This window comes from Alosa alosa, chromosome 10, assembly GCF_017589495.1.
Source record: "Alosa alosa isolate M-15738 ecotype Scorff River chromosome 10, AALO_Geno_1.1, whole genome shotgun sequence".
Classification (NCBI taxonomy): Eukaryota; Metazoa; Chordata; class Actinopteri; order Clupeiformes; family Clupeidae; genus Alosa; species Alosa alosa.
Window position 1 is genome coordinate 31,079,897 of NC_063198.1, and position 25,069 is coordinate 31,104,965.

General features: G+C 47.8%; 1 protein-coding gene across 1 annotated transcript in view; it reads left to right on the plus strand.

The window, feature by feature from the left end:
- magi1b (membrane associated guanylate kinase, WW and PDZ domain containing 1b) overlaps positions 1-24,122 on the plus strand; it is a 140,728-nt gene extending 116,606 nt beyond the window's left edge. The window contains 11 exon segments of the mRNA XM_048254000.1: positions 999-1,266; positions 5,380-5,471; positions 6,229-6,421; positions 9,066-9,365; positions 10,775-10,978; positions 14,210-14,303; positions 14,678-14,765; positions 17,209-17,333; positions 17,335-17,352; positions 19,028-19,164; positions 22,190-24,122. Of these exon segments, the coding sequence (XP_048109957.1) occupies positions 999-1,266; positions 5,380-5,471; positions 6,229-6,421; positions 9,066-9,365; positions 10,775-10,978; positions 14,210-14,303; positions 14,678-14,765; positions 17,209-17,333; positions 17,335-17,352; positions 19,028-19,164; positions 22,190-23,475 (2,805 nt within the window). The 3' untranslated portion in view covers positions 23,476-24,122.
- The last annotated feature ends 947 nt before the right edge of the window (positions 24,123-25,069 follow it).

The following is a 25,069-nucleotide window of genomic DNA, read 5'->3' on the forward strand; positions in this document are numbered from 1 at the left end:
GTTTTCCATGGGCTTGCCATCAAATGCACTGAAAAAAGAAAGATGAATACAAATAAGGCGTTTAAAACTGAAGTGGGATCGGGAGCCTTGGCGTTGGGATTGAAGATGTGGAGCTGCATTTCTCGGTGTGAATTCCTCTCGCACATGGCGTGATGGAAGGCATTTAAGGGGTCCAGCGGCTAAGCGGCGAGGCTCGAGGAGATTCGGCAATAAGCACGCTTGATTGCCTCCCATTCACTCCCCTGTAGCTCCCCCCCATTAAGCCTTTGTCCTGCGTATCGGTCCATCTAGAGCCTTATTTGGGCTCTACGTCTCTCCTCTTTGCGTCTACTCGTGTGTGTGTGTGTGTGTCTTTGTCTCTGTCTCTCTGTGTGTGTGTATCTTCCTCTCCATCTCTAGTGCTCTCTCATCCTTCTCTTCTCTGTATTCTTTCATTGTGCCCTCTCTTGCTCTCTGTTTCAAACTCCTAATCTATTTCTGTGTCTCTCTATCTGGATTTGCCCTTCTCTCACTCTATCCCCCATTTCTCTATCCCCCATTTCTCTCTTCCTCTTTCTCTGATTTGTCCCTCCCTTTCCTGCTCTCTCTCTCCTTTGGTCACTTCATTTGTCTCTCCATCTCCATCTCATCCTTTGTTTCCTCTCTTCTCTCTCCCCTGCTACACTCTCTTCCTCACGGCCTCTGTCTCTTCTGATCTCTCTCTCTCCCTCCCTCTCTTTCTCTCCATCTCTCTCTGTCTCTCTTCCTCTCCCTCCCTCCCTCTATCTCTCCATCTCTCTCTGTCTCTCTCCCTCTCCCTCCCTCCCTCTCTCTCTCCATCTCTCTCTGTCTCCTTCCCTCCCTCCCTCCCTCCCTCTCTCCTTCCCTCTCTCTCTCCATTTCTCTGTCTCTCTCTCCCTCCCTCCCTCTCTCTCTCTCCCTCCCTCCCTCTCTCCCTCTCTCTCCATCTCTCTCTCTCCATCTCTCTCTCTGTCTCTCTCCCTCTTGGATGGCCACAGCAGCAGTTGGAGCGTAAGGACAGCCAGGGCAGCTCGCAGCACAGCACGTCCAGCCAGCGCAGCGTCCACGCCAGTGACTCTCCGGCTCGCGCCTCCCAGGCCCCGACCAGCGAGACGGCCGCCCCTCCGCCCCCGCCACCCCATGCCCATCCCCCCCCCGGCCTGCCCCTCCAGGACCCGGCGCCGCCCGCGGCCGACGGCACCGTCCAGAAGAAGCCGGACCCCTTCAAGATCTGGGCGCAGTCCAGGAGCATGTATGAAAGTAGGCGTAAGTAATTATGTTTTGGTGGAGGGTGCATGCCGCTGACTTCCTCTTCCTCTTCCTCCTCCTCTTCCTTCCTTCTTCCGGGTTTGTACCTGCCGTTATACTGGCTAACACTTTGACTTTGTGATTCATGTCTGCAAAATGCACTGTATAAATAACAAATAAAGCTTATTTGCTTGCTTACTTATTCACTAGCTTAATTACTTACTCACTAGTTACTTACTTACTCACTAGTTTACTTACTTACTCCCTAGCATACTTACTCACTAGCATACTTACACTTTCACTATTTGGTTGCTGGTGCAGGTGTTTGCTGTTAAAGCATCTGCCACTACTCCTGTTTCTCACCTGTGGGGCTAAGTAACTCCCTCTCAGCTGTGGCAGTGGAACGCTCGGTCCAGGTGTGATCTTGAGTGGGGCTGCAGGAGGCCGTTTGAAGTGAAGGGCAGCGGCCGCTGTGGCGTCTTTGAACCGGCCGAGCTCTGATGTAAAATGTGAGCGGTCAGATGCCGCCCGGAAGAAAAGGGGACACGTTCACACCGACTCGGCAGTTCATCACCTATTTTTGTCCCTTCCCACCCCCCACCCCCCTCTCTTTCTCCTCACCCAAGTTTGTGCTCTTTATATGTGGATGTGTCGCCCTTGAACACCTGCTTTCCACGCCGCCATTAACGCACACACACGCATCAGTGCTCCTTTTAAAGCCCCATTTGGGTGAAAAAGAACCCTGTGTGTAATTGGAAGATGGGCGAGACCGCAGTGCTTGTTTACATCTGGCTCTTCAGTAAGGAGGGGAGCGGGTCTCCCTAATTAGCAGGAATCTCCCAGAGCTGTTATCAGGAGAGTGTTTTTTCAGCCACTAATTCCATCCCTTGCCACCTCCCTCCGTGCGCTTCACATGGTGCTGTTCTATTATTGAAGAACCGGAACGAGGCAGAACCGGGGTCCAGTACTGCTACTTATAGTGAGAGTTTCTGATTTTTTTTATTTAAAGGGAACATGGAAAATAAGAATGAGTTTCTTATTCTCCTACTCTTATTCTGAAAGAGAGAGAGATGGGAGTCACCAACACCTTTTTTTCGGTTTTGGTGGACTTTTTGTGCTAAAGGCAAAGCCAAATGGCAGCCTTGAGATCATTTGTTGAGGCAGAGCTGTGAGACAGATGAGATGGAGAGAGACCGATGACCTGCCACAGTCTCCTTTAGGCCTGAAAGATCTGTTGGATGGCTCGCCAAACTCCCATAGGAAGGAGAGCGAACTCTTGAGTAGTGGCGGAAAGCTCCGTTAAGAGTCTGTTCTCTAAGTGAGTTTAAATTAAAGGCCAGGGCACGCCATAATGCACTATTTGGTGACTTCTCTGCATCATTCCAAGAGCTAAATGAAGATGGAGTGATCTGGGAAAATTGCCCAGCCTTTGGTTTCCCACTGGCAGCCATTTTGTTTTGCTCTGGAGTCATGGACGCCACTGCCCCTGGTCCTCCTGTTCTCTCTCTCTCTCTCTCTCTCTCTCTCTCTCTCTCTCTCTCTCTCTCTCTCTCTCTCTCTCTGCGTCTCCATCCCTCCTCTTGCCCCTCTCCACCTCCTTTGCTCTCTGTTCCTCCTGTTCTCTCTCTCCCTCTCTCAGCGTCTCCATCCCTCCTGCCTCTCTCTTCCTCCTGTTTTCTCTCGTCCCTCTCTTCCTCCTGTTTTCTGCACGGTTGTCTGGCATCTCTCTCGCTCGGCTGGTCTTGCGGACTACACAGCGAGCGAAACTGCCCCGCTCTACCTGAGTGCCGGGCACTCTCCGGAAAAGAGTAATGGCTTCTCACCACATGCTTAATTGTTGATCCACCAAACAGATTGCAGCCCAAGCTGCTCTACCTCCCCAGCTGCCCCACGCTCTCTTCCCCCAGCGCTTCGCCATCTCCCCGCTGTGGGCACTTGTGCCGGGACACACAGGGTGTGTTCGAAATGGGTGAAGTTGCTGCCTTTTAAGATATCTAACTGGGGAGCAAGGCAGCAAGTGCAGTTGAAACCGAAAAAACAAATTCTGCTGCCTTCTAAGATATCTTAGAATTCCCAAATAACAGTAATTTTTGGAGAAGCATCGCTTCGATGCACTTCATGCTCCCCTCTACCCATAATCCCTTGTGGCAGCGTCTGAAACAGCTGTGAAAGGTAAACAAACATGGCGGATGACATCGGTAATGGCTGCTGAATCTGTTTTAAAATGTCATTTGTGTTATTTTGCTTAGATTTGTAGATTTGAGATGAGAAATAAACAATTTACTATCTGATTATGCCATTGTTGTAACCATTAATGGCGTCTGGTCTGATATATCTGCCGGCCGTGAAACTAATTTATACCGTTAGCCTGCTAGCTTACGTAAGCTCATTTAGTTTAACGTCAGGCCTTTGCTAACGTCATACCGTAGTGTTAACCAAAGATTCTAGAGTGCTACGCTCATTTTTAAAAGATGGCCAAAAAGATGTATTTAATCTAAAGGCATGTCTAGTGAGACAGCTCTCTATGTAGGGAGGCAGCAAAGTCATGTCTAGTGAGACAGCTCTCTATGTAGGGAGGGAGGCAGCAGGCAGCTGTCTTCCGTTTCAAACAGACCCACAGTCTGCCTCCCTCCAGTCTCCCCACTTCTGGACTCCATCGCCAACTCCCCACGCTCTCTTCCCCCAGTGCTTCGCCATCTCCCCGCTGTGGAGCACTTGTGCCGGGACACACAGTCTGACTCCCCCTCCCCTCCCCACTTCTGGACTCCATCGCCAGCTCCCCTCTCCTTGGTGGCAGATCCCCATGGCTCCAGAGCTGCCAGTGCCTGTAAGCCAAAGATGGCTGTGCTCAGCCCTACTTAGCCTCGTCCTGATTTCCCTGTGCCAACCCGTGGAGGTGAGGCCATGAGCCGGAGAGGCCCCTCGCTGCTAATACAGCGGCAGACAGGCTGCCTCCTCATCTCTGCAGGCTTAGCACAGCTTTGCTGCTTTTGGAGGAGGGGAGAGAGAGAGAGAGAGCGAGAGATGGAGAGAGAGAGAGAGGGGTAGCTCCCTTGTCACTTGCCCTGAGTGATGTGACATGAAATGGATCATGTGTTGCTTGTCCTCCCTTCCTGAACCTCCACCCCATCATCACAGAGCGGCTGATCGCCATGGCGCTCCGGAGAAGGCAAACATAGCTCTGCATCGACAGTGTCCCCGTGGCGATGCTACTGCGACTCCCGCTAATTAAACAAGTCATGTGGAGCATCACAAGACAATACAGGATCCTCTCCTCTTGAGCGTCGCAATACAGGATCCTCTCCTCTTGAGCGTCGCAATACAGGATCCTCTCCTCTTGAGCGTTGCAATACAGGATCCTCTCCTCTTGTTTGACTTGATTAACGAGCGCTATGTAATCATCTGTATAATAACCCTGTGCGCCCCTGAAGGCTGTAGCTTTGCCAGCAAAAAAATAGATTTTGTTATTATGAGTCATTGAGGTGGCATTTCATATCCGAGTCCTCTCGCTTGTGTCCTGTTTTTCATATCCGAGTCCACTCGCTTGTGTCCTGTTTTTCATATCCGAGTCCACTCGCTTGTGTCCTGTTTTTCATATCCGAGGCCTCTCGCTTGTTTTTCTGTGCGCCTGGGCTGCCTCGTAGAGAGTGGGGAACATTGAGTCGGACTGATTGAATTCCTAATCGATGGAGCCGAGACTCAAGGCCTTATTGAGGTTGCGTCTGATTGGAACGAGGCGAAGGAGCTGTCTCTGCGGTCATGGCCGCTTGGCCGTTAGATCCCTGTGTCTGCGTCCGAGTCCGTTAGTGTCTCCCTGCAGTTGCCACTCCACAGGATGCAAACGGGGACGTGGAACTTGGGTGCTGTCGCTCGAAACGTGTTGGACATCCTGGCCTCCAGAAGTAAAAGTCCTGCCACAAATGTGTTAACCATTAACTGAACCAGCCGATCATAAATAGTACAACTCCTCAGCTGATCATAAATAGTACAACTCTTCAGCCAGATAGATGGGCTGATCACTAAACTCTAATAGAAGGAATAGATGGCAGGACTTTTGTGGTCTGTAGCTGGGAGGTCCACCTCTGGTTCTTAATGTGTTTGTACTGACCGTATGTCTTGTGTCCTTTTCAGTACCGGACTCTCAGGAGCAAGACATCTTCCTGTGGAGGAAGGACACGGGCTTCGGGTTCAGGATTTTGGGAGGAAATGAACCCGGAGAACCAGTAAGTGACCTACGTAATCCACCTCTGCCCAAACCCTTCTTGCTTGCTCAACTATAGGAAATTGTAATTCTTCTCTGCTGCTTTCACAAGTAGCCATACAAACCTTATGTAACCATCTCAAATAGGTTTGGAGTTTTTGATATTTTAAAAGCCATTTTCTCTCAAAGAGTAAATAATTATCTCTGTCATTATCTCTGATGGTGTACCCCATCGATGATTGCCTTTGTTGTCTGAAAAGACAGTTTTCTTTTCAAATTGAATAGACCAGCCTATGTATAGACTTCACTGACTTTTTTTTTTTCACGGTACGATCCATTTTCTTGGCTGTTGCTGCACACCATATTATTGCCCTCATTTTTTGGCAGCAAAACATTTGGCCAAGGCAAACAGTTTTCTGTGGCTTGTTATCCTCTTTGATGTCCAGTAGTTCAGTTTATCAGAGAGAGAGAAAAAAAATATCTGTCAGACCACCCATATTTCCATTAAGCAGTCCAAAAGCAACTTTTCCCGGCCTTTTCATGTGCTGCTTCGTGCAGTGCAGCATGTGATGTAACACAACACACAAGCACCCGAGAGGTTTGCTCATTAGGTGCTAGTTTTGCTGGCAGCCGCACAAAGGCTTGAAGCAGACCACTGATTTTTGCTTGGATGAGGGGCTCTCTGTTTCCCCTGCAACGCCATGGGACGATCATGCCAGGCACTGAGCCAGCTCGCTAAAAACAACTCCTCTCCTCCGCTCCGTCTCCGCCTCTTTCAGATCTACATCGGCCATATTGTGAAGTACGGCGCGGCCGACGAGGACGGCCGGCTACGCTCCGGGGACGAGCTGATCTGCGTGGACGGCACGGCGGTGGTGGGCAAGTCCCATCAGCTGGTGGTGCAGCTCATGCAACAGGCTGCCAAGCAGGGCCACGTCAACCTGACCGTGAGGCGCAAGTCAGGCTTCGGAGGTAGGAAAAGACACCAACACACACAACCTTATGCCCGTGTACAACTCTTTAGTCTGACCATTATGGAGCACTTTTAAATGTTTGTTGAAGCTGTTTATAATCCAAAGTAAGGTGCATTGCAGTGATTATAAACTCGCACACACCTTGCCAGGTGAACTATCCAGAATCACCAGTGGCGCTGCAGACCTGGGTGCTGTCGCCATGGCAAAAAGCGAGCCCGCTGCTGACACCATGAAAAATTGGTACATATTAGCATTGTGGGAACTCAAAAGGCCGAGTTTCCGATCCGGTGTATTGTAAAGCGCCGCATTATGCAAAGCCTGTAGAAGCGTGGCTTTTCTCTGCCATTTGCGCGGTACAGGATAATAGGTGTTATTCACTGGCGCTCGTATTAAACTTTTTCTTTTCGTGGGAGATTTTTTTTCTTCCTTCTCTCCCTTCGTTACATCTCCAATGTCCGTGATGCTCAGAGCTCTTAATAGAATCCTGAATAATACAGTATGTGATCTAATTATTCTCTCCTTACCAGACAGATTTTATTTAAATGAGACGTCTTACTGTAGCACATGTTAATGGGAGAACGCTGGAGTCCTAGTCCTCCTAATTATTCTCTCTACAGCTGTCAGTTAGCTATGTAACACTCCAAGAGAGAGAGAGCGCAGGGCACCTCGCAGTGTGCTTGGCATATTTTATTTTCTCACAGCTCAAGCAGTGGAGGTATCAAAGCGCACACTGAGATTTATCTTATCAAGGGTCTAGGAGATGAAGGGGAAATGGCTGATGAGGTGCCCCAGCCTTGAGGCAAATAAATAGCCGTCCATAAACCTGATTGAAGGAGTCTCGGACCTCTGCAGCGCCCACAGAGTTGACGAGGAGGACCAGACAGACGACAGGACTAGTTCTCAAAAAGCCACCGAGCTCATAACGCTAGTCCATAAGCGGCGAAGACCACAGCGAAGACCCCAGCCTTTTTTGATGCATCTTTCTCTCCACTCCTTAAAACATACTGTAGATGGTGGGAAAATAGGTCAGAGCTCTGCAGATAGCACAGCCACATTCCCCCATAGACCTGCATGTTGTCATGGCAGTGTCGTCTCGTCTGGTAAGGCAACAGCTTCATGTTTGAGGCTGCTTTTGAAAATGTTCTTCGTTGAGGGCTGAAGCTAGAATCATGTTGTAGTTGGTGTGATCACAATATGACAAAAAAAATTAAAAAAATCTTTTTTGACACCGTGAAATAAACATGTTGGCTACCTACATGCTAAACAAATTTGATCATCACTCCTCCATCTATATTTTTCCACCCATTACTTATCCTTTCATTGATGCTCATCTTAGGTACATTTCACTGTGCAGAGAACATGTATTTCTAATATTTATATTGCTTGGCATCTTTACTTGGTTCACTCATAAACATACACATGACCTGATATTTATGTACTAATGCACTATACTTTTTACACTTTTTATATGTGTACACACACTACGGGCTACTTTACCATCCGTTTATCCAACCCATTTTCTTGTGTGTCTCAATCTATGTTCCTGGGAAAGTTAGTTTCAAATCCATCTAAGCTTCAGTTAATCTCTCCGGCAGCTTCTCTCTACTCTCTGTGTCTCTGAACTTAAACTATCATGCGAAAAAGGCAGCTATCTCATTAGCAAAGAGGATTATAATAAGATTTTAGAGAACTCAACGCTTATGATTATTTTATAGTATTTGTTTGCTCATACTGTACTGTAATTCATGCTGTAGGCCTATTCCTTGCATTCGAATATAAGTACATTTTGATTCTGTCATTTTTCTTCTGACCTAATGAGGGTTTCAAACACAGGCATTAAAACCATGCTAAGCACAAGGCTAAATGAACTTGTTATTGATTTTCTGTTACACAGACTTCTCAAACCATCCATTTTTTGCCCAAGTGCTCATTCAGTCTCCACTCTGGAGAGTTCGCAGGAGCCGAGTTGATATTTTAAGACGTCTGTTTGCCTGACGTTGGAAGCTCAGATTCAGATGGGCAAAGAATCCGAGGCGGAAGAGAGATCAAGTCGCAGTTCATTTCTAATTATCCCGGACTCTGCTATTATGGTGGCCATGTATTGCACACTGGGTCACTACCTCAGCATCTGAGACACAATCCATATGCATTTGTGGAAGGTGTTAGGGGGTGGAATTGAGAACTTTTTAACTCATTGAGTGCCACGAACTTAATATTACGTTTTTCCTTCCCATGCGCTGAGTGCCAAAAACACTTTCCCTGTTACTTACTTGTGTAAACTTTCACTTCCCGGAAAGTTTACACAAGTAAGTAACAGACAACACTTCATATTTCATGAAAGACGTTATATCTCCATTTCTAGAAAAAAACAGTGATTTTGATGAAAACTAGCCACTGTTTAGCTTGGGATTTCCCAGGAACAGAGGCGTGTAGAAATACACGGTTTGCACCCACCGAGAGCTTAAAGTCTCACCTTTTAATCGAGCCATTGTATGTGTTCATAGCTATAACACAGAATATGCTGTGGCTGTACAAAAGTCATCAACAATGGTCTAGATTGCTGGCACTCTAGGACAAAGCTCCCGAAAACAGCTTGGCATTCAATGAGTTAACGTCATCTTCATCATCTTCATCTTCCTCAGTGAAAGTGGACGGTGAGGTGCCACCCTCGCCCGCCTCGTCCCACCATAGTAGCAACCACGCGCCCTCGCTAGCCGAGGACAAGCGCACTCCGCAGGGCTCCCAGAATTCCCTGAACACGGTCAGCTCCGGCTCGGGCAGTACCAGTGGCATCGGCAGTGGCGGCGGAGGAGGGCCGGGGCCAGCAGTGGTCAACACGGCCGTGCAGCCGTACGACGTGGAAATCCGCCGCGGGGAGAATGAGGGCTTCGGCTTCGTCATCGTCTCGTCTGTCTCGAGGCCCGAGGCGGGCACCACCTTTGGTAAGATCATGACGCACTCTTGTGTGTGTACATACACGCACACACACACACACACACACACACACACACACACACATCCAGACAAACAATGACATTTTCTTCAGTGCAGTATAATTCTTAGTCTTCGTATAAAGAAAAGAATGAAAAATTCATACATTTTGCACTGATTGTAATTTCGAAGTTGAGGAACGTTTTATTAATGTAATTTCCATGTGAGTGGTGTTAGCCACACACACACACACATACATAAACACAAAAATGCGCAGTCACAAACCCGTTGAATCAGACGTTCTTCCAGCTCTCTCTCTATCTCTCTGCATGGCCTGGTGTCCTCCACTGCATTACTGTACTGTCCACTGCTGCTGAGCTCTGTGTTGGACCTCTGGCTATTTGTAGTTTGCCCCTTTTACAAGCTGTGGATTGAGTTGCTGGACGTCGGCTCTCACTTCGTAGTTCTTCTTGTATCAGGACCTTCACTTCTCCTGTGATGAGAAGCATAGACAAACAAGAACTTATTTAGAAAATTGGGGGAAATTATATTAGAAGGGTGAAGTGTCTATGCTCCGCTGGTGGTTTTTTTTTTCCCTCATACATCTTGTTTGCTCGGCGCATTAAAAATCACACGCTCCTGATGACATCAAAACAAGCTGCGAACGCGAGGGCGGATCGCGGAAGGCTCTGTAGTTGTCGGTTTGAGGCTGAGGTGAAAGCAAGCAGAAGCAGCTTTATATAACGAGAGGCCTCAGACACTTGGGCTCTCTGCTGATGTGCACCATAGGCAGAAAAGACCGGCGGGCTGAAGCTGTGTGTGTGTGTGTGTGTGTGTGTGTGTGTGTCTGCATCGGACTTCAAGCTGGCTCCTTGTCTTTGAGGCACAGCTAGCTGGAGCCACTTGTTAAAACTGTAAAAGAACCCTCTGCCAAAACAGATCTAATGTCTCACAGTGAGTGCAGAGGGAGGTAGTTCTGAGAGCATGACAGGTGTAACAATGTTATTTTAAAACACTGTCATTCCGTTGTGCTGAGTATTGTAGCATGGCCCTCCCATACCGAGAACACACTCACACACTGATACACTCACACACTCACACACTTAAACACTTACCTAAGCAGTAGACAGCTTGATGTTTCAGTACTGTGTGAGTGTTTCTGAGTGACTGCGTTTGGGTGGGTGTTTTAAAACATGTTCCCTATCCGTTCTGTCAATCAGTCCTTTCTTTGGGCCGGTGTGCAGGTGGGCTGTGGTGGCGTTGGTGAACTAACCCTTTAATATCCTTTTCTCTTCTTCCTTCTCCTTTCTCTTCCTCTCCATTTCATTCCGTCCTCTTTCCTCCTGTCCCACCTTCTCCTTTATAAAATCATCAAACACACACACACACACACACACTGAAATGCTGGTGCTGAACAAAGCTGGAAACGCATGTGTGGCCATGCCCCACAAAATAGGTCGCATCATCGAGGGCAGCCCAGCTGACCGGTGCGGCAAGCTGAAGGTCGGCGACCGCATCCTGGCCGTCAACAGCTGCTCCATCACCAACAAGTCCCACTCGGACATCGTCAACCTGATCAAGGAGGCCGGGAACACAGTCACGCTTCGGATCATCCCAGGGGATGGTGAGTCCGACTTCTTCAGAATTCAACTTTTGGGAAAGTGGAGAAGGGAGAAGTTCACATGCAGTGCAAGTGAAGGAGGAAATATTCATATTTTCTTTCCACAAGTCATGCATTTAGGGAACTGATTTCCATGTATTAGTCTTTTCTCCCCACTTAAGAAGTGTGTGAGTTAGGGAATCTGTCGACTCAGCACAGAATTGTGATTTAGTCGCTTGAAAGTGTTGGGAAAAGGCTGAGAGAGAAAGAGAAGAGGGAGGAGATGTGGAGAGCCATCTGGACGCTCAGAGGATCTCTATATTTGGAGAACAGGAAGTGGTTTGGAGACAGTGCATTGGCTTCCCATGTATCCAGCATTTAAGTTGCATAACCAACTACAGAATAACAACATCTATACTTGGGCTGTGGGACCTGTGAGACAGCACAGATAAGTAGCTGTGTGGATAACGATGGCTTGGCATGTCACTCTGATGGAGATCAGGGATTCGACGGGCATGGAGTGTGTGTGGTGGTTTGGAGGGAGGGGGGGTTGTCATGTGCTCAAGTAGCTGACCTGTCTGCATTTAAAGCTGAGGAGAACAATTCATCTGTTACACCACACATTCATGCCTCTACTTCAGCTCAATTAACACACACACACACACACACACACACACACACACACGCACACTTCTAATCTTCTTTGAAGACTGTGAAAATGCCAGATTAAGCCTAAAAGAATGAATCACGTTGTGAAACACAACAATGAAGTTTACATTTGACGCACACATGGATGCAGACACACACACACTTAAGAGCAACATAATCAACTATGTTTGCTGATTTAAAGACCCACACACACACACACACACACACACACACACACACACACACACACACAGTTAATCAACATAGTTAAGTTTACTCTTTACGGATGCGCACACACAATTATACACACACAGCATAGTCAACAAAGCAGGCTACCCTTTACTGAATCATGCAAACATCTCACACACACACACACACACCATACACACACTCACCGCATCCTTTATACACAGTGCTTGCTTGCTGGCCTTCTCCTCCACTTTAATTAAAACAGGAATTATTCAGGGGAAAGTTGGAAAAGCCAACGCTCTAAGACTTTGGAAGAGTTCCATTTTTGTAGTTCTCTTTGTTTCATGTTTGATGAAAGTGTTTGGGACTCGGTGTGATGCGATAGCCAGAGATTGCTGCAGAAAATAGCCGCAGGGAAGGAGGGAGAGAGAGACAGGGGGAAAATCAAGAATGAGCAGGAATCTGGAATAGTATTGTAAAGAATTGTCTGTGTGTGTGTGTGTGTGTGTGTGTGTGTCTGTGTGTGTGTGAGAGAGAGAGAGCGAGAGTGTGTTTTAGAATTTTTGTTTTTTGTCCAAGGCCAAAGCTTGTTCACAATGGTAAGGTAAGGTTTTCACTCTCCAACCCACAAGGAAAGGTTTTCACTCTCCAACCCACATGCACACAGCCCTCCATTTTTTCCTCTCCTTCTCCTCTTGTTTCATTTCGCTCCCTCTCTCCCTCTCTCTCTCTTTCTCTCTCTCCCTCTCTCTCGCTCTCTCTCCCTCTCTCTCTCTCTCCTTCTCTCGCTCGCTCTCTCACACACACACACACACTCTCTCACAAACACACACACACACACACACACACACACACACACACAAAATCCCCACCCCATGCGAGGCTTAATGCGAGACTAGCCAGCAAGAGACGAACATCCCCACTCGGCCATAATGCATGAGGCTGTGCAGTGCTGGATCCGCCAGCTTCACAGGTCACACTTTCATCAGCCCAAGCAGGCGCCTCATCGTCCTGCTGGATTGAAAGCGGCCATCAGGTGCCCCAGTGAGATTGCAGGACACCTCACAAGGTCATTTTCCACCAACCAGTGTGGTTTCCAAGAATTAAATTACATTTATGTATCTGTCTGTGTTTTTTATTATCTTACATAATTCATTTGTGAAACAAAGATCAGTGTGCAAGCCTGATCAGCATAAATGTTTTTACAGTGAAGATTTTTTAGAAGAAAAAAAGACATTGTGGGTAGAATGAGCAGATGACATCAGCTTTTCTTTTTTTAATGCCAGTCCAGTGATGCCGAGATTTACGCCACTGAGACGATCTGCTCAACAGGCGGGAAGGACATATCAGTCTCAGTCGCACAAAACCCCAGAACGCCACCCTATTGGTTAAGATGGGACTACGGGCGGGACGGAAATTGTGGCGAGCCAATGGACTAAAAGCTGGCCGGCGGAGTCATCCGTCCAGGGAGAGCTGCCCACAGTGGGCACAGAGGCCTCCGCCCAGGGAGAGCTGCCCACAGTGGGCACAGAGGCCTCCGCCCAGGGAGAGCTGCCCACAGTGGGCACAGAGGCCTCCGTCCAGGGAGAGCTGCCCACAGTGGGCACAGAGGACTCCGCCCAGGGAGAGCTGCCCAGGGAGAGCTGCCCACAGTGGGCACAGAGGCCTCTGTCCAGGGAGAGCTGCCCAAAGTTGGCACAGAGGCCTCTGTCCAGGGAGAGCTGCCCAAAGTTGGCACCGGGTATTGATGACGGCAGACAAAGAGCTGCGTGGAGCCGGGGCAGAATGATTTGCTCGTAAAACGAGGGAGAAGGTGCACGACTGCAATTACTTGTTATTGCCGGCAGTGATTCATCTGCGCCCAATGAGCGTAATGGAGGACTGGTATTAAGTAGGTACCAGATGCAGCCATGTATCACCGGTCCAGTCGGAGTGGAGTCTGGGAGGGCAGCGCCGGAGGTCAGCAGAGGGGAAACGCTCTGGTCGTGATTAGAGAAGCAGCGAGCGGCTAATAAAACTGCATCGGTCAATAAATATTGTGAAATATTGTTGTAGACTCATATCGGCCGGCTTTCACATAGATGCACTGCTAGTGGTGCTTTAAGTTGGACACGGTCTGTTCACTATATTTCAGTACAGACATGCAGTAATCTAATTCCAGAAAGCCACAGATACGCTTAAGTGAGATGAATGTGGAAATGGCTAGTAAATAAAATGTTTCATTTTGTGGGGGAAAATGGTTCTAGCTCCACTCAACCAATATGTGAGTGTCTCTCTCAGGAGGAATTGTGTGTGTGCGTGTGGCAGGTAAGCACACAATGCAGTGTGTGTGTGTGTGTGTGTGTGTGTGTATGCAGGCGCTGCAGGCGCTACAGCGGTGTGTTTTTCTGACTCACTGTGTTTTGCTCCTTCTTCCAGAGTCGTCCAATGCTTCACTGCTGACCAATGCTGAGAAGATCGCTACAATCACCACCACACATGCACCTCAACAACAAGCTGCACCTGAGCCTAGGCAAGTCTCACACACACACACACACACACACACACACACACACACACTTCTCATCTTCTTTGAAGTTGCCGGATTAAGTCTAAAAGAATGAATCACATTGTGTCTGTCTTTGTTCTCCACAGTACTGTGAACACACTGCTTTGACCCACAGATAGTTACATTTGTCATTTGTCAAATCAATCAAATATTTTCCTATTTTTTTGCAACTTGTGAAAGTATAAATCATCCACTGTGTATGTGTCAGCATATTATTGATATTCAAAATTGTGCCGTAAATTGAGTGAGACGAAGAAACCCAGTTGTGTTTGTTTGTTTGTTTGTTTGTTTGTTTGTTTATTTGTTAATTAATTTGCCTTGTTTGCTCAATTCTCCAGGAACAACACTAAACCAAAACAGGAGTCGTTTGAGTTCAAAGCCCCCCAGGCCCCTCCTCCTCCGGCTCCTAGCCAGGCCCCTCCTCAGGTACTGCCTGCAAATACACACACACACACGCACACACACACACATAAACAAACACACACACACACACACACACACACACACACACACGCACACACACACACACACGCATAAACACACACACACACACACACACGCATAAACACACACGCACACACCACACACGCACACACCACACACGCACACACCACACACACACACACCAACACACACACATACAATGCCACGGCGCTAATACACACACACACACCACACATACCACATAACACACACGCTGCACGCTATTAACACACACACACATACATGCACACACACGCCACATTTTAACACTGAACACGTCTTGCTGCACACACACACACACACACACACACCAGGGATGGAAATTAAATATTTTTTCTATCTGCCACTGTGGCTGGTGGATTCCAAAATCTACCAGCCACTCAACTTTTTTTACCAGCCACTAGAGAAACGGCATGAAAATGTGATATCATGATTATAGTAGGCTGCCCAAAATGATCACGGGTAATCGCATTATTGCAATACCGACTTAAATGTAAAGGCGCTTTGCCCTAAACCTACCAGCTGTCCTCCAAGCACAGTAGCAACAAAACTAAAGGCCAACAGAACCCACATTCATATGCTCTAGTGTCTCATAAAAGTGGTGTGGCTCCTTTTAAGACTCGCTTAGAGAGTTCTGGAGCATCCTATAATCCAACCTCCAACTTGGATCAAACTATAGTGTACATCATCTGATTTAAATATTTACAGGTATCAAGGCTAGATTTTAACATTTAGCATTTATTTTCTATTTGCCCGCTATGAAATAATGCACTGAACAATTTAAGCACAGCTCAGCTTTAAGAAACGTAATATGCATGCTTAGCATTTTGTGAAACTACATTGAAAAAACTCTGGTTGTACAGTTATCTAGGCGATATTGTTAATATTTATTTTGTATTTGGCCTTATCATGTATGACAAAAGCCCAAAGTTGGAGACCTTGTAGACATTTGCTTCAATTTCAAAACCAGATTACTCTGGAACGGCTATAACTTGTATAAGGGAATGCTTTACACCTTTGTGTTCGGCAAGTTCTGCTGTTTATTCTGATATACGGTTTGTAATTTCTTGAATGAAAAGCTTGTGGGAGAGGCTATCCACCCCACGACGAATGGGTGTGGAGATGTCCGTCTTTGTCTGCTCCTATAGGTCTGGGCCAGCAACGTTGTCGCGGGCTGGATTAAAATAGCTATACGGACCAATTCAAAAGAGAACTATTTAGGTGAGAATATTAGCCTGTGAAGATATAGATAGATAGATATACTTTATTGATCCCTAGGGGAAATTCAAGTTATGACGCAGATCCACAGATCTCACTAGATTTATGTCTATGCAATCATCCTGAAATAATCAGGATGACTGCATAGACAGTCAGCTGCATAGACCACAGTGGCACATGAAAGCACAGTGACAGTTTCTTAATGGTAGTGAAGTGAAAGTGAAGCGCTGCACCAGTGCCTATAGACAGACGCTTTCTTATTTTTAACCATCAATAAGTATGAAAATTAGACCAGGTCTGACTATTTGTGCTATGTTAGTTCACCACCCCTACAGTGGCTGGAAAATTGACCAAACCCACCCCCACACAAAGCTATTTGGCAGGGGCGGTGGTTAATTTCCATCCCTGGCCTGTAGGAGGTTTAAAGGCACAAGGTGATACTTGGCAAAATGTGAGCTCACTTATCTCCAAGTGCAGGTAGTCGGAGGTGCATTTAGATCATGGCAAACTCTTTAAGGCCGCTTGTGACTGGGCCAGTGGCCCTTTTAAGTCCTTTCTGCACTTATATAAAGCAGCACGGAGCAGCGTGGAGGTGGTGTGGAGGGACTTAACGAGGCTTTGCTGGAGTGCCCTGTGCGCGCGCCAAATACCACACTGACCACACACACCACACACACTTAATAGATTGAATACCACCACACACACACCCTGTTACTAATACACACACACACCACACACAGCGTGGAGGTGGTGTGGAGGGACTTAACGAGGCTGTGCTGGAGTGCCCTTGTGACGCCCCATCACTTGCCCTCCCATCACCCAAAAATACCTGCCGAGCCCAGATGCATCAATTATTCATCCAGATACTTCAGACTGTGTGTGTGTGTGTGTGTGTGTGTGTGTGTGTGTGTGTGACATTGCTGGAGGTGATGCGGGCCTTCCTCTCTAAAGCAGAGAATGCCTCAATAAAGCGCACCCATGTCTTGACTGCAAAGCTAATGACCTTGCCTTCCATCTTATGTTTGTTTATTTGCTTCTTTGTTTGTCCTTCCCAGCTGCTGCGGTAAGGCATGGCAAGGCATGTCGTAAAAGGTGGCGCAGTGTGTAAGCAAGGCAGTGTGTGCAGGTGTGTGTGTCTGTCTGGCTGTCTGGTGTGTGGTTCTGTCAGGACGCAGAGTTTTACTCAGTGGACCTGGAGCGGGACAGTAAGGGCTTCGGCTTCAGCCTGCGCGGAGGCCGCGAGTACAACATGGACCTGTACGTGCTGAGGTTGGCCGAGGATCTGAGTCACGTCGAACGGCAAGATGAGGGCAATGCGATCTTAACCGTCACTTCTTATTCTGTCTTCTACCCTCTCACTCTCTACGTCTATCTATCTATCTATCTATCTATCTATCTATCTTTCTTTCTTTCTTTCTTCCTTTCTTCTAGTTCCACTTGTCTAACTATTATTCCACATCTCTATGGTAACTCTTTATGTTCCCATACGGAGATTCAATTAAATATGACAAATATTTTTAAAGACACTGAAAGCTCACAAAAGCCTTGTTGTCAAGGTATTTGTCCCCAATCAATCCTTTTTTTTTTTTGCACCTTTTTTCTTATTTGATTTTAACAAAGCGCTAAATGGTTAATAGAGTGAGCCACATTACAGAGGAGTAGTGGGTTTTTTTTATTTCCCTTTTCCAGGGGCCCGCTCGAGGTGTCTAATGTGTTATTTGTAAAGACAGTCTGTGTGTGGATATTGGCTCTTGTTGCTGTCAGGGGTCTGCCGTGTGGGGAGCCTGTCAGTGGGGTTGGAGGGGGGAGGCTGTGTGTGTGTGTGTGTGGGTCTGCCGTGCGGGGAGGCTGTCAGTGGGTTGGAGGGGGGAGGCTGTGTGTGTGGTGGTCCGTCAAAAAGCGGGGAGGTCTGTCAGTGGTGTTGAGGGGATACTGTGTGTGTGTGTGGGTCCGTCGTGCGGGGAGGCTGTCAAAGTGGTGCCGAGGAGGCCGTGCGTGTGTGTGTGTGTGGGTCGCGCGGGGAGATGGGCCGGTCATGAGGTTGAGGCTTATTACTGGGGCTGGAGATGAGAGACAGGAGCAGCGCTAGCAGTAGTAGCGGCAGCAGTAGCGGCAGCCGTGCAGCTGTGTGCAGCTGGGCATGTGGAGGTGTCAGTGCCGCGCCTGGGTCTGCACACGGCGGAATTCCCCTGACACGGAACACTGACGGATAACTCCAGGCCTGGAGAGGAGAGAGGGGAAAAAAAGAGACCGAGAGAGATTGAAAGGGAAGGGGGAGAATGCAGCTCTCGCTCTGTGCTGTCTCAGGCAGGGGTTGTGGGTGCCAACGGGAAGCCTGTGGGTAATGCTGTGAGTGGGGAACAACAAAGAGGATATGTTGTTTTAATCATGTTTATTTCCCCGCTGTCACTCTCTCTCTTTCTTTCTTTCTTTCTTTCTCTCTCTCTCTCTCTCTCTCTCTCTCTCTCTCTCTCCATCTCTTCTCCTCCTCTCTCCATCTCCTCCTCCTCCCTCTCTCTCTCTCTCTCTCTCTCTCTCTCTCTCCATCTCTTCTCCTCCTCTCTCCATCTCTTCTCCTCCTCTCTCTATCTCTTCTCCTCCTCTCTCCATCTCTTCTCCTCCTCTCTCTCTCTCTATCTCTTCTCCTCCTCTCTCCATCTCTTCTCCTCCTCTCTCCTCCCTCCTCCTCTCTCCATCTCTTCTCCTCCTCTCTCTCTCTCTCCATCTCTTCTCCTCCTCTCTCTCTCTCTCTCCATCTCTTCTCCTCCTCTCTCTCTCTCTCTCTCTCTCTATCTCTTCTCCTCCTCTCTCCATCTCTTCTCCTCCTCTCTCCTCCTCCTCCTCTCTCCGTCTCTTCTCCTCCTCTCTCTATCTCTTCTCCTCCTCTCTCTATCTCTTCTCCTCCTCTCTCTCTCTCTCCGTCTCTCCTCCTCCTCCTCTCTCTATCTCTTCTCCTCCTCCTCTCTCCTCTTCCTCTCTCTCTCTGGTGGTGATGAGATCCTAGAGATCAATGGCGAGAGCACCAAGGGGATGAAGCACGCCCGCGCCATCGAGCTGATCAAGAGCGGCGGGCGCCGGGTGCACCTGGTGCTCAAGCGCGGCGACGGCTCCGTGCCGGAATATGGTGGGTCAATCTACGAAAACATTCCCTTCTCGCCCCTGTTCACCCCCTGAGGTGCCACGCGGTGGGGGTGCACGGGGCCCTTCCTCCTCCTGCTGCCTTGTGGGTATTTTCTCTCTCTCTCTCTCTCTCTCTCTCTCTCTCTCTCTCTCTCTCTCTCTCTCTCTCTCTGCCATCCTCTTCGTCACGTCTGAGTGCCACGCTGGGATCTGATGGGACACTTGTCGGGTGAGGTAGGGGTGAGGGCGGGTTGGGGCTGTCGTCATTGGCACACGATAACACATCAAGAATCAACATCGAAACCAAACAAAAAAAGATTTTTTTCTTTTTCTAACTGGATATATAGTATGTTTATCGATCCGCAGTCATGCATTTGGATGCTATTTTTAACACTGTACAAAAAAAGAAAAGAAGGAACTTTTGTTTGAGTGCATTTCAATGTCCACAAGGCAGAATTTAGGCAGAATTATCATATTTATAATATTTATTAAAGGTGAATGTAAGCTACTGAGATGGGCCTGTATGCGGCTCTTAACGGGGTCGGGGGCAAGGAAGCATTCTAGTTACCATGTCAGTGGGAAGCCACATTACTGTACTCCACGTCCTCACAACTGCTCTTGGATCTATGCTCTGCTCACTTACTGTACAATTTCTAAGTTAGACTGGAGACAACACTTCTCCCAGGAGACCACCCTCATGTCCGTGTTCCATTTTTGTAATGAAAAAGATCGTTTTTTTTCTATGTGCAGAATCATGAGTTGACCCACTTATTAATTAGAAAAAAAAGATATTTCTGCATGAAACTGTCAGTGAAGGTCACAAGGTTTTTTTTTTTTCTTAATTTTGTTTTTTTTGTAGGCCATTTTCCATAATATTTATGGAAGACTCATTTCAACTGTATTAATCTCTTGAGTAAACACAATTCATCTTGATGCATTTTTGTTGTTGTTGAAAGTCTCAACTTTTTTTGAAGCTTTCATTCATGTATTTTTGTCAAGTTAAGAATGTGATATGACATGTTTTGTCCTGCGCCAATATGACATCTCTGTGAGGTTGTATATTTTTGTAACATTTTGTACTTTTTTTTCTTTTGCATCCTTCCTCATTTCGCTGGTATTTTTTTTTCTTTCTGTTTGCAATGTAAACTGCTTCACATGGTGTTCTGTGTGCATCTCACCAGGTCTGTGGGGTTGGACTCCTTATGCTGCTGTGTGTGTGTGTGTGTGTGTGTGTGTGTGTGTGTGTGTGTGGGCTGGGATCCAGTGCTTTCTCTCTGTTACTGTTGATTTTTCACTCAAGGGTGGGGTTATTTCTTGGACAATCTCTATCTTTGATTGACTAATTAAACAAATAAACACCTTTTTCCATTGAAAAGCAAAGGGGATAAGCCTTTATTTCTTCTGCCTGGTGTCTCTCCTCAGTTGTTTAATGTTCTCTGCTCTTCTCCCTGTCTCATTCCTTTGTGTTGGCTTTCACTTTTGTTCTTCTCATTTTATCACTGGGCTCTCTCCTCCTCCTCCTCCTCCTCTTCCTCCTCCTCCTCCTCCTCCTCCTCCTCCTCCAGCGATGGTCGCACCTCACCTTGCCACCACTGCTAGGAATGAAAAGCTTGGAGAGGCCTCGGCCTTTGGAGCCGGCCACAATCAGACCACGGTTTGTAGCTCGCTCTCTCGCCTGCTCGCTCGTCTGTCCATCCGGCGTCCGCCCGCCAGTCGTGTCTTGTGTGCTCCGGCGTCCATTTGAGCCGCACTGCTGACATCAGCTCCATTGTGCAGACAAAACCATTCACCCAGAATGCAATGCAGCGCAGTGAGAAAAATGTGTCTTGCCATCCATCTGTCCTCCGCGCTTCCCCTCCCATGTCATCTCCAGCAGTGGGGACACACTCACGCATCCCGCTTTTATTCAACGTTCAGTTCCGGGTCACAGGACTTAGAGATGACATGTGACCAATTTGGCTTGTAGATGTATTTTGACTTCTCATTTTTCACATGGTCCCTGTCAATGAGTCCAATTCAGTTTTAAGAAGCATTGCATTGGAGTAAACCGATCCAGTTATATGTAAGCGTATACATTTGGCATACGCAAAGCAGCATGCGAAGATGCAGTCTTTATTCTGTGAACCTATGTTCAAGAAATACTTCACAGACATAATGTCTTTACATTTGTAATGTTAAACACCACCAATCTACTCTACAATGAAGAGATTTGATATGTTTTGACAACAGATTTGATATTTTATTTAAACAATGGCCTGTGGGGAATTGCATAATGCGAGCATATTTAAGTACTCTACTAATGATATATTAGGAGTATAGACGTACAAGCGTTTTGAAAAACATGAAGATCTCAAAAAGACATGTTCAGGATTCTTCTGGAAGAAAAACACTATGGGTATGTCTTTGTCAGCATTTTTCAATCAGGGAGCATCATTTTATTGCTGTGACTTTGTACACTCAGGTTTTGCTCAGGAAATTCCAAATACATTTTTAAGCCCCACCATTCCAAAACTGCATCAAGCCGCACTCATACATTATGCACTTCATAAGCCAGTTTAAAAATACCATTCTGGTTTTGTCCTTTGAATGAAACATTTATGCGAGATGAAAAGCATTGCGTGCGCATGCAAAAGCATGAATTAATTGTGATGCCAGTGCTAAATATAAAAACATGGCTTCTGTGTGCTTAATAAAGTGCCTTTATAATTTCTGCTTAATTGGCTTTGGTTTCTTAAAACCTAAATACATCTTAGAAAATCCACGATTGAATCTTTTTTTTCCTCTAGCGTGCTTGGGTTTGGGCAGCTCCATGTGTCATCCATCGCTTGTTTGTGCAGACAAACTAACACTTCTCGACTGGCTATCAGAAAAAGAGCATCTGCCAACACTAAATAAGCCTCCACTTGTGCCATCTACTCAAATCCTCTGGCTTTTTTTCCGCCTAGCAACAGTACATCAATTCCCAGTCCATATGTCATGGCTAACGTTGTGTTCTCTCCTCCTGCGTAACTCTCGTGTGTGTATTCCAGGTGGCCGTAGCGCCGACGGCCCCGGCCCCGGCACCCAAAGCATTTCGGAAGTGAGCGCCGTGCCGACCGACAGTCAGATCCACCCACCATTGGAGTCCAGCTACCCACAAGACTTTCACGAACCATCCCAGAAGGAGAACAAGCGAGGGGCAAGGGACACTGGCAAGACGACAACCAAGAAGAAGGAGCACGGCCAGAGCTCCAGCCATCACCATTCCAATCACCGTCACCGCTCGCCGGACAAGAAGAGCAAGAGCAAGGGCAAGAAGAAGGAGGACAAGAAGTCGTCCAGCGGCGGGCACTCCCGCAGTCACGGCCGCAGCCACCACCACAACAGCCACCACCACAGCAGCAGCCACCACCGGAGGCATCGCTCCCCGGACAAGGGCCGGCGCGCCCGCAGCGCAGAGAACACCCTGGACGGCCGACACGGCGGAGGACGCGGCCGCTCGCCTGGCAGACACCACCACCACAACAACCACCGCCACCACTCCTCACCGCACCGCCACAGATCTCCCCACGGGGGGCGCTCTCCGTACCGGGCCCGATCTCCGTACCGGGGACGGTCCCCTTACCGGGGGCGCACCGCTCACCGCTCCCCTCACCGGCACAGCTCGCCTCACCGCCCCCGGTACCAGTCTCCCAACCGGTACCGAGCGCGCTCCGTGGACCCCTACGCCGATCGGGTGGACAACACCAAGCCGGAGAAGGAGGAGGAGGTGGCCCTGAGGGAGCCTCCTCCGCCCATGCCGCCCTCGCGGTCGGAGAGCGTCCTGACGGAGGCGGCCGCCCTGGGCCGGCTGAACCGCGGGGACACCCTGCAGCGCGACGCCTCCAGCCTCCTCCGCGATCCCTCGCCCGTGGACCGCGGCGGCGGCCTCCTGAAAGACCCCGGCATGCGGGACGCCATCGAGAGGGCTTACCGAGACGCCGTGGAGCGAGAGCGCGAGCCCCTGACCCTGCCCAGGGAGCGGACGCCCAACAGCTTCGCCGCGTACAACCGCTACAGCACGCTGATGCGGGGCCGCTCTCCGGAGAGGGAGGACTCTCGGCTCGGGTCCCCAGGGACCCGCTACCGGACACGCAGCCTGGGGAGGGATCTGTCTCCGGAGAGGAGCTACGCGTATTTGGAGGAGGAGGAGGAGGATGATGATGATTACGAAGACGTGGAAGAGACGCCTGACTACTACAGGGTGCCGAGGCCCACCTTCGGCCGTGTAACCAACACACTGCCGGAGCCTAAACCTAAGCCCTACAAAGACAACTCCAGAGACCTCAGCATCTGACCAAGCCTCTCCGCAACCCTCTAAGGCTCCCTCCAACTCAGCCGACCCCACCGAGTGCCCCCTTCATCTGTGGGGCACAAGGACCCTGGAGAAACTAATTCACCCATAAGACATCCATGATCTTCGTGCTCCTTAACAGAGATTCAGAACTTTGAAAACCACTGGAAGAATGATAATAGGGTCTTTTTTTTTCGATTTGATTATTCAGGTTTAGGTGGTGATCTTTTTCTTTTAATTTCTTTCCTGCTAAAGGTGATCCATGAAGTTAACAAATATGTACAAAATACAATTATGTGCCTAACAGAACCATTATTGACCTTTTCGTTGGATGAGAGACAGGCTTTTTAACTGCTGTCTGACTCATTGTTTGTTTTCCTCTCCAAAGGACCTGTTCATGCACCAACCAGCTCTGTTAGTGGTGCTCAGACATAATGCTGTGCATGTCCTTACAGTCTTGCTGTCTTTCTTTTTATCTCCTCAGTGCCACTGTTTTTTTAACATTGGACCAGAGTATAGCACAAGCCTGCATTTGTTTGTATATTTTTGACAGTTTGCAGTATGTGTACATTCAGAGGTGATCATTTTAAATGAATAAAGGGAAAATAAAATTATGATAATGTTAAAAATAAAAAAAATAATATATTAAAAGAAAAGGTTTGTCATGTTTTTGTCCAGAAATATTTCTTACGGTGGTGAAGAAATTGAGCCATTTCAAAAGAAGTTTTAAGGAACTTTATCCTATTCCTTGTTCCTTTTTTTTTGGAGGAAAACGGCCAAGAACAGAGGTCTTTATCTCCTCCCGGTTCAAAGGAGAGGAGTCTCGCTGCTGCTCGCTCTGACTCCTACTCATTAAAATCCCTGTGGGATCCTCTGCCTGGCTCTCTCTGTGACAGGAGGAAAGTTTGTCCCCCAGATGAACACTGCAAAGGGGCTTGAAGCCACAGAGGCCATGCGCTACTCTGAGCCATCAGACGAGAGAAACGTGAGCAGATAGGCAGCGAGGGTGACTGGCGTAACCAGCACACTTTAAAGGGAAACTTTTTTTCTCAATATGGAGCCTATTTTTAGGCCTTTTTAGGTAGAAGTAGGGACATAAATCTAGCATTAGACCAGTCCAATGGGTCCAGTATTGAGTTAGAAAGCTACAGTATCACAGCCAAACAAGTATAATGGATATAATGGTTGGCAGGTGTGCAGGTCAAAGTCAACAGCTAGTTTTCACCATTGATTTGCTCAAAATGTTTGCAAAAAAATGCAACAGAGAGACAACTATGTCTGTTTACCTCCAAAACTGTGAAGAGACTGTGACTTCATTTTTTGTAGTTCTGTAGTTTCACTTTTTGTTTCTGTGGTGCTCAATTGGCTATGGGCAATTTCAAATGTTTTTGTCCGTGTATTAAAAATGTGGACCTAAAAAGGTTAAATAATAGTGCCGAGGTTGAAAAAACTTAAATTGTGGGAATGTTGCCTTTACAGGTGAGGTGCTTCAGCTGGCCTCTCCCGAAACGATCCAGTAGTTCATTATGTTCTATGACCGAGCCCATGAATGTAGAACAAAGTGTTGGTGCTGAACATGCAGTTCTGGTTTAATGCA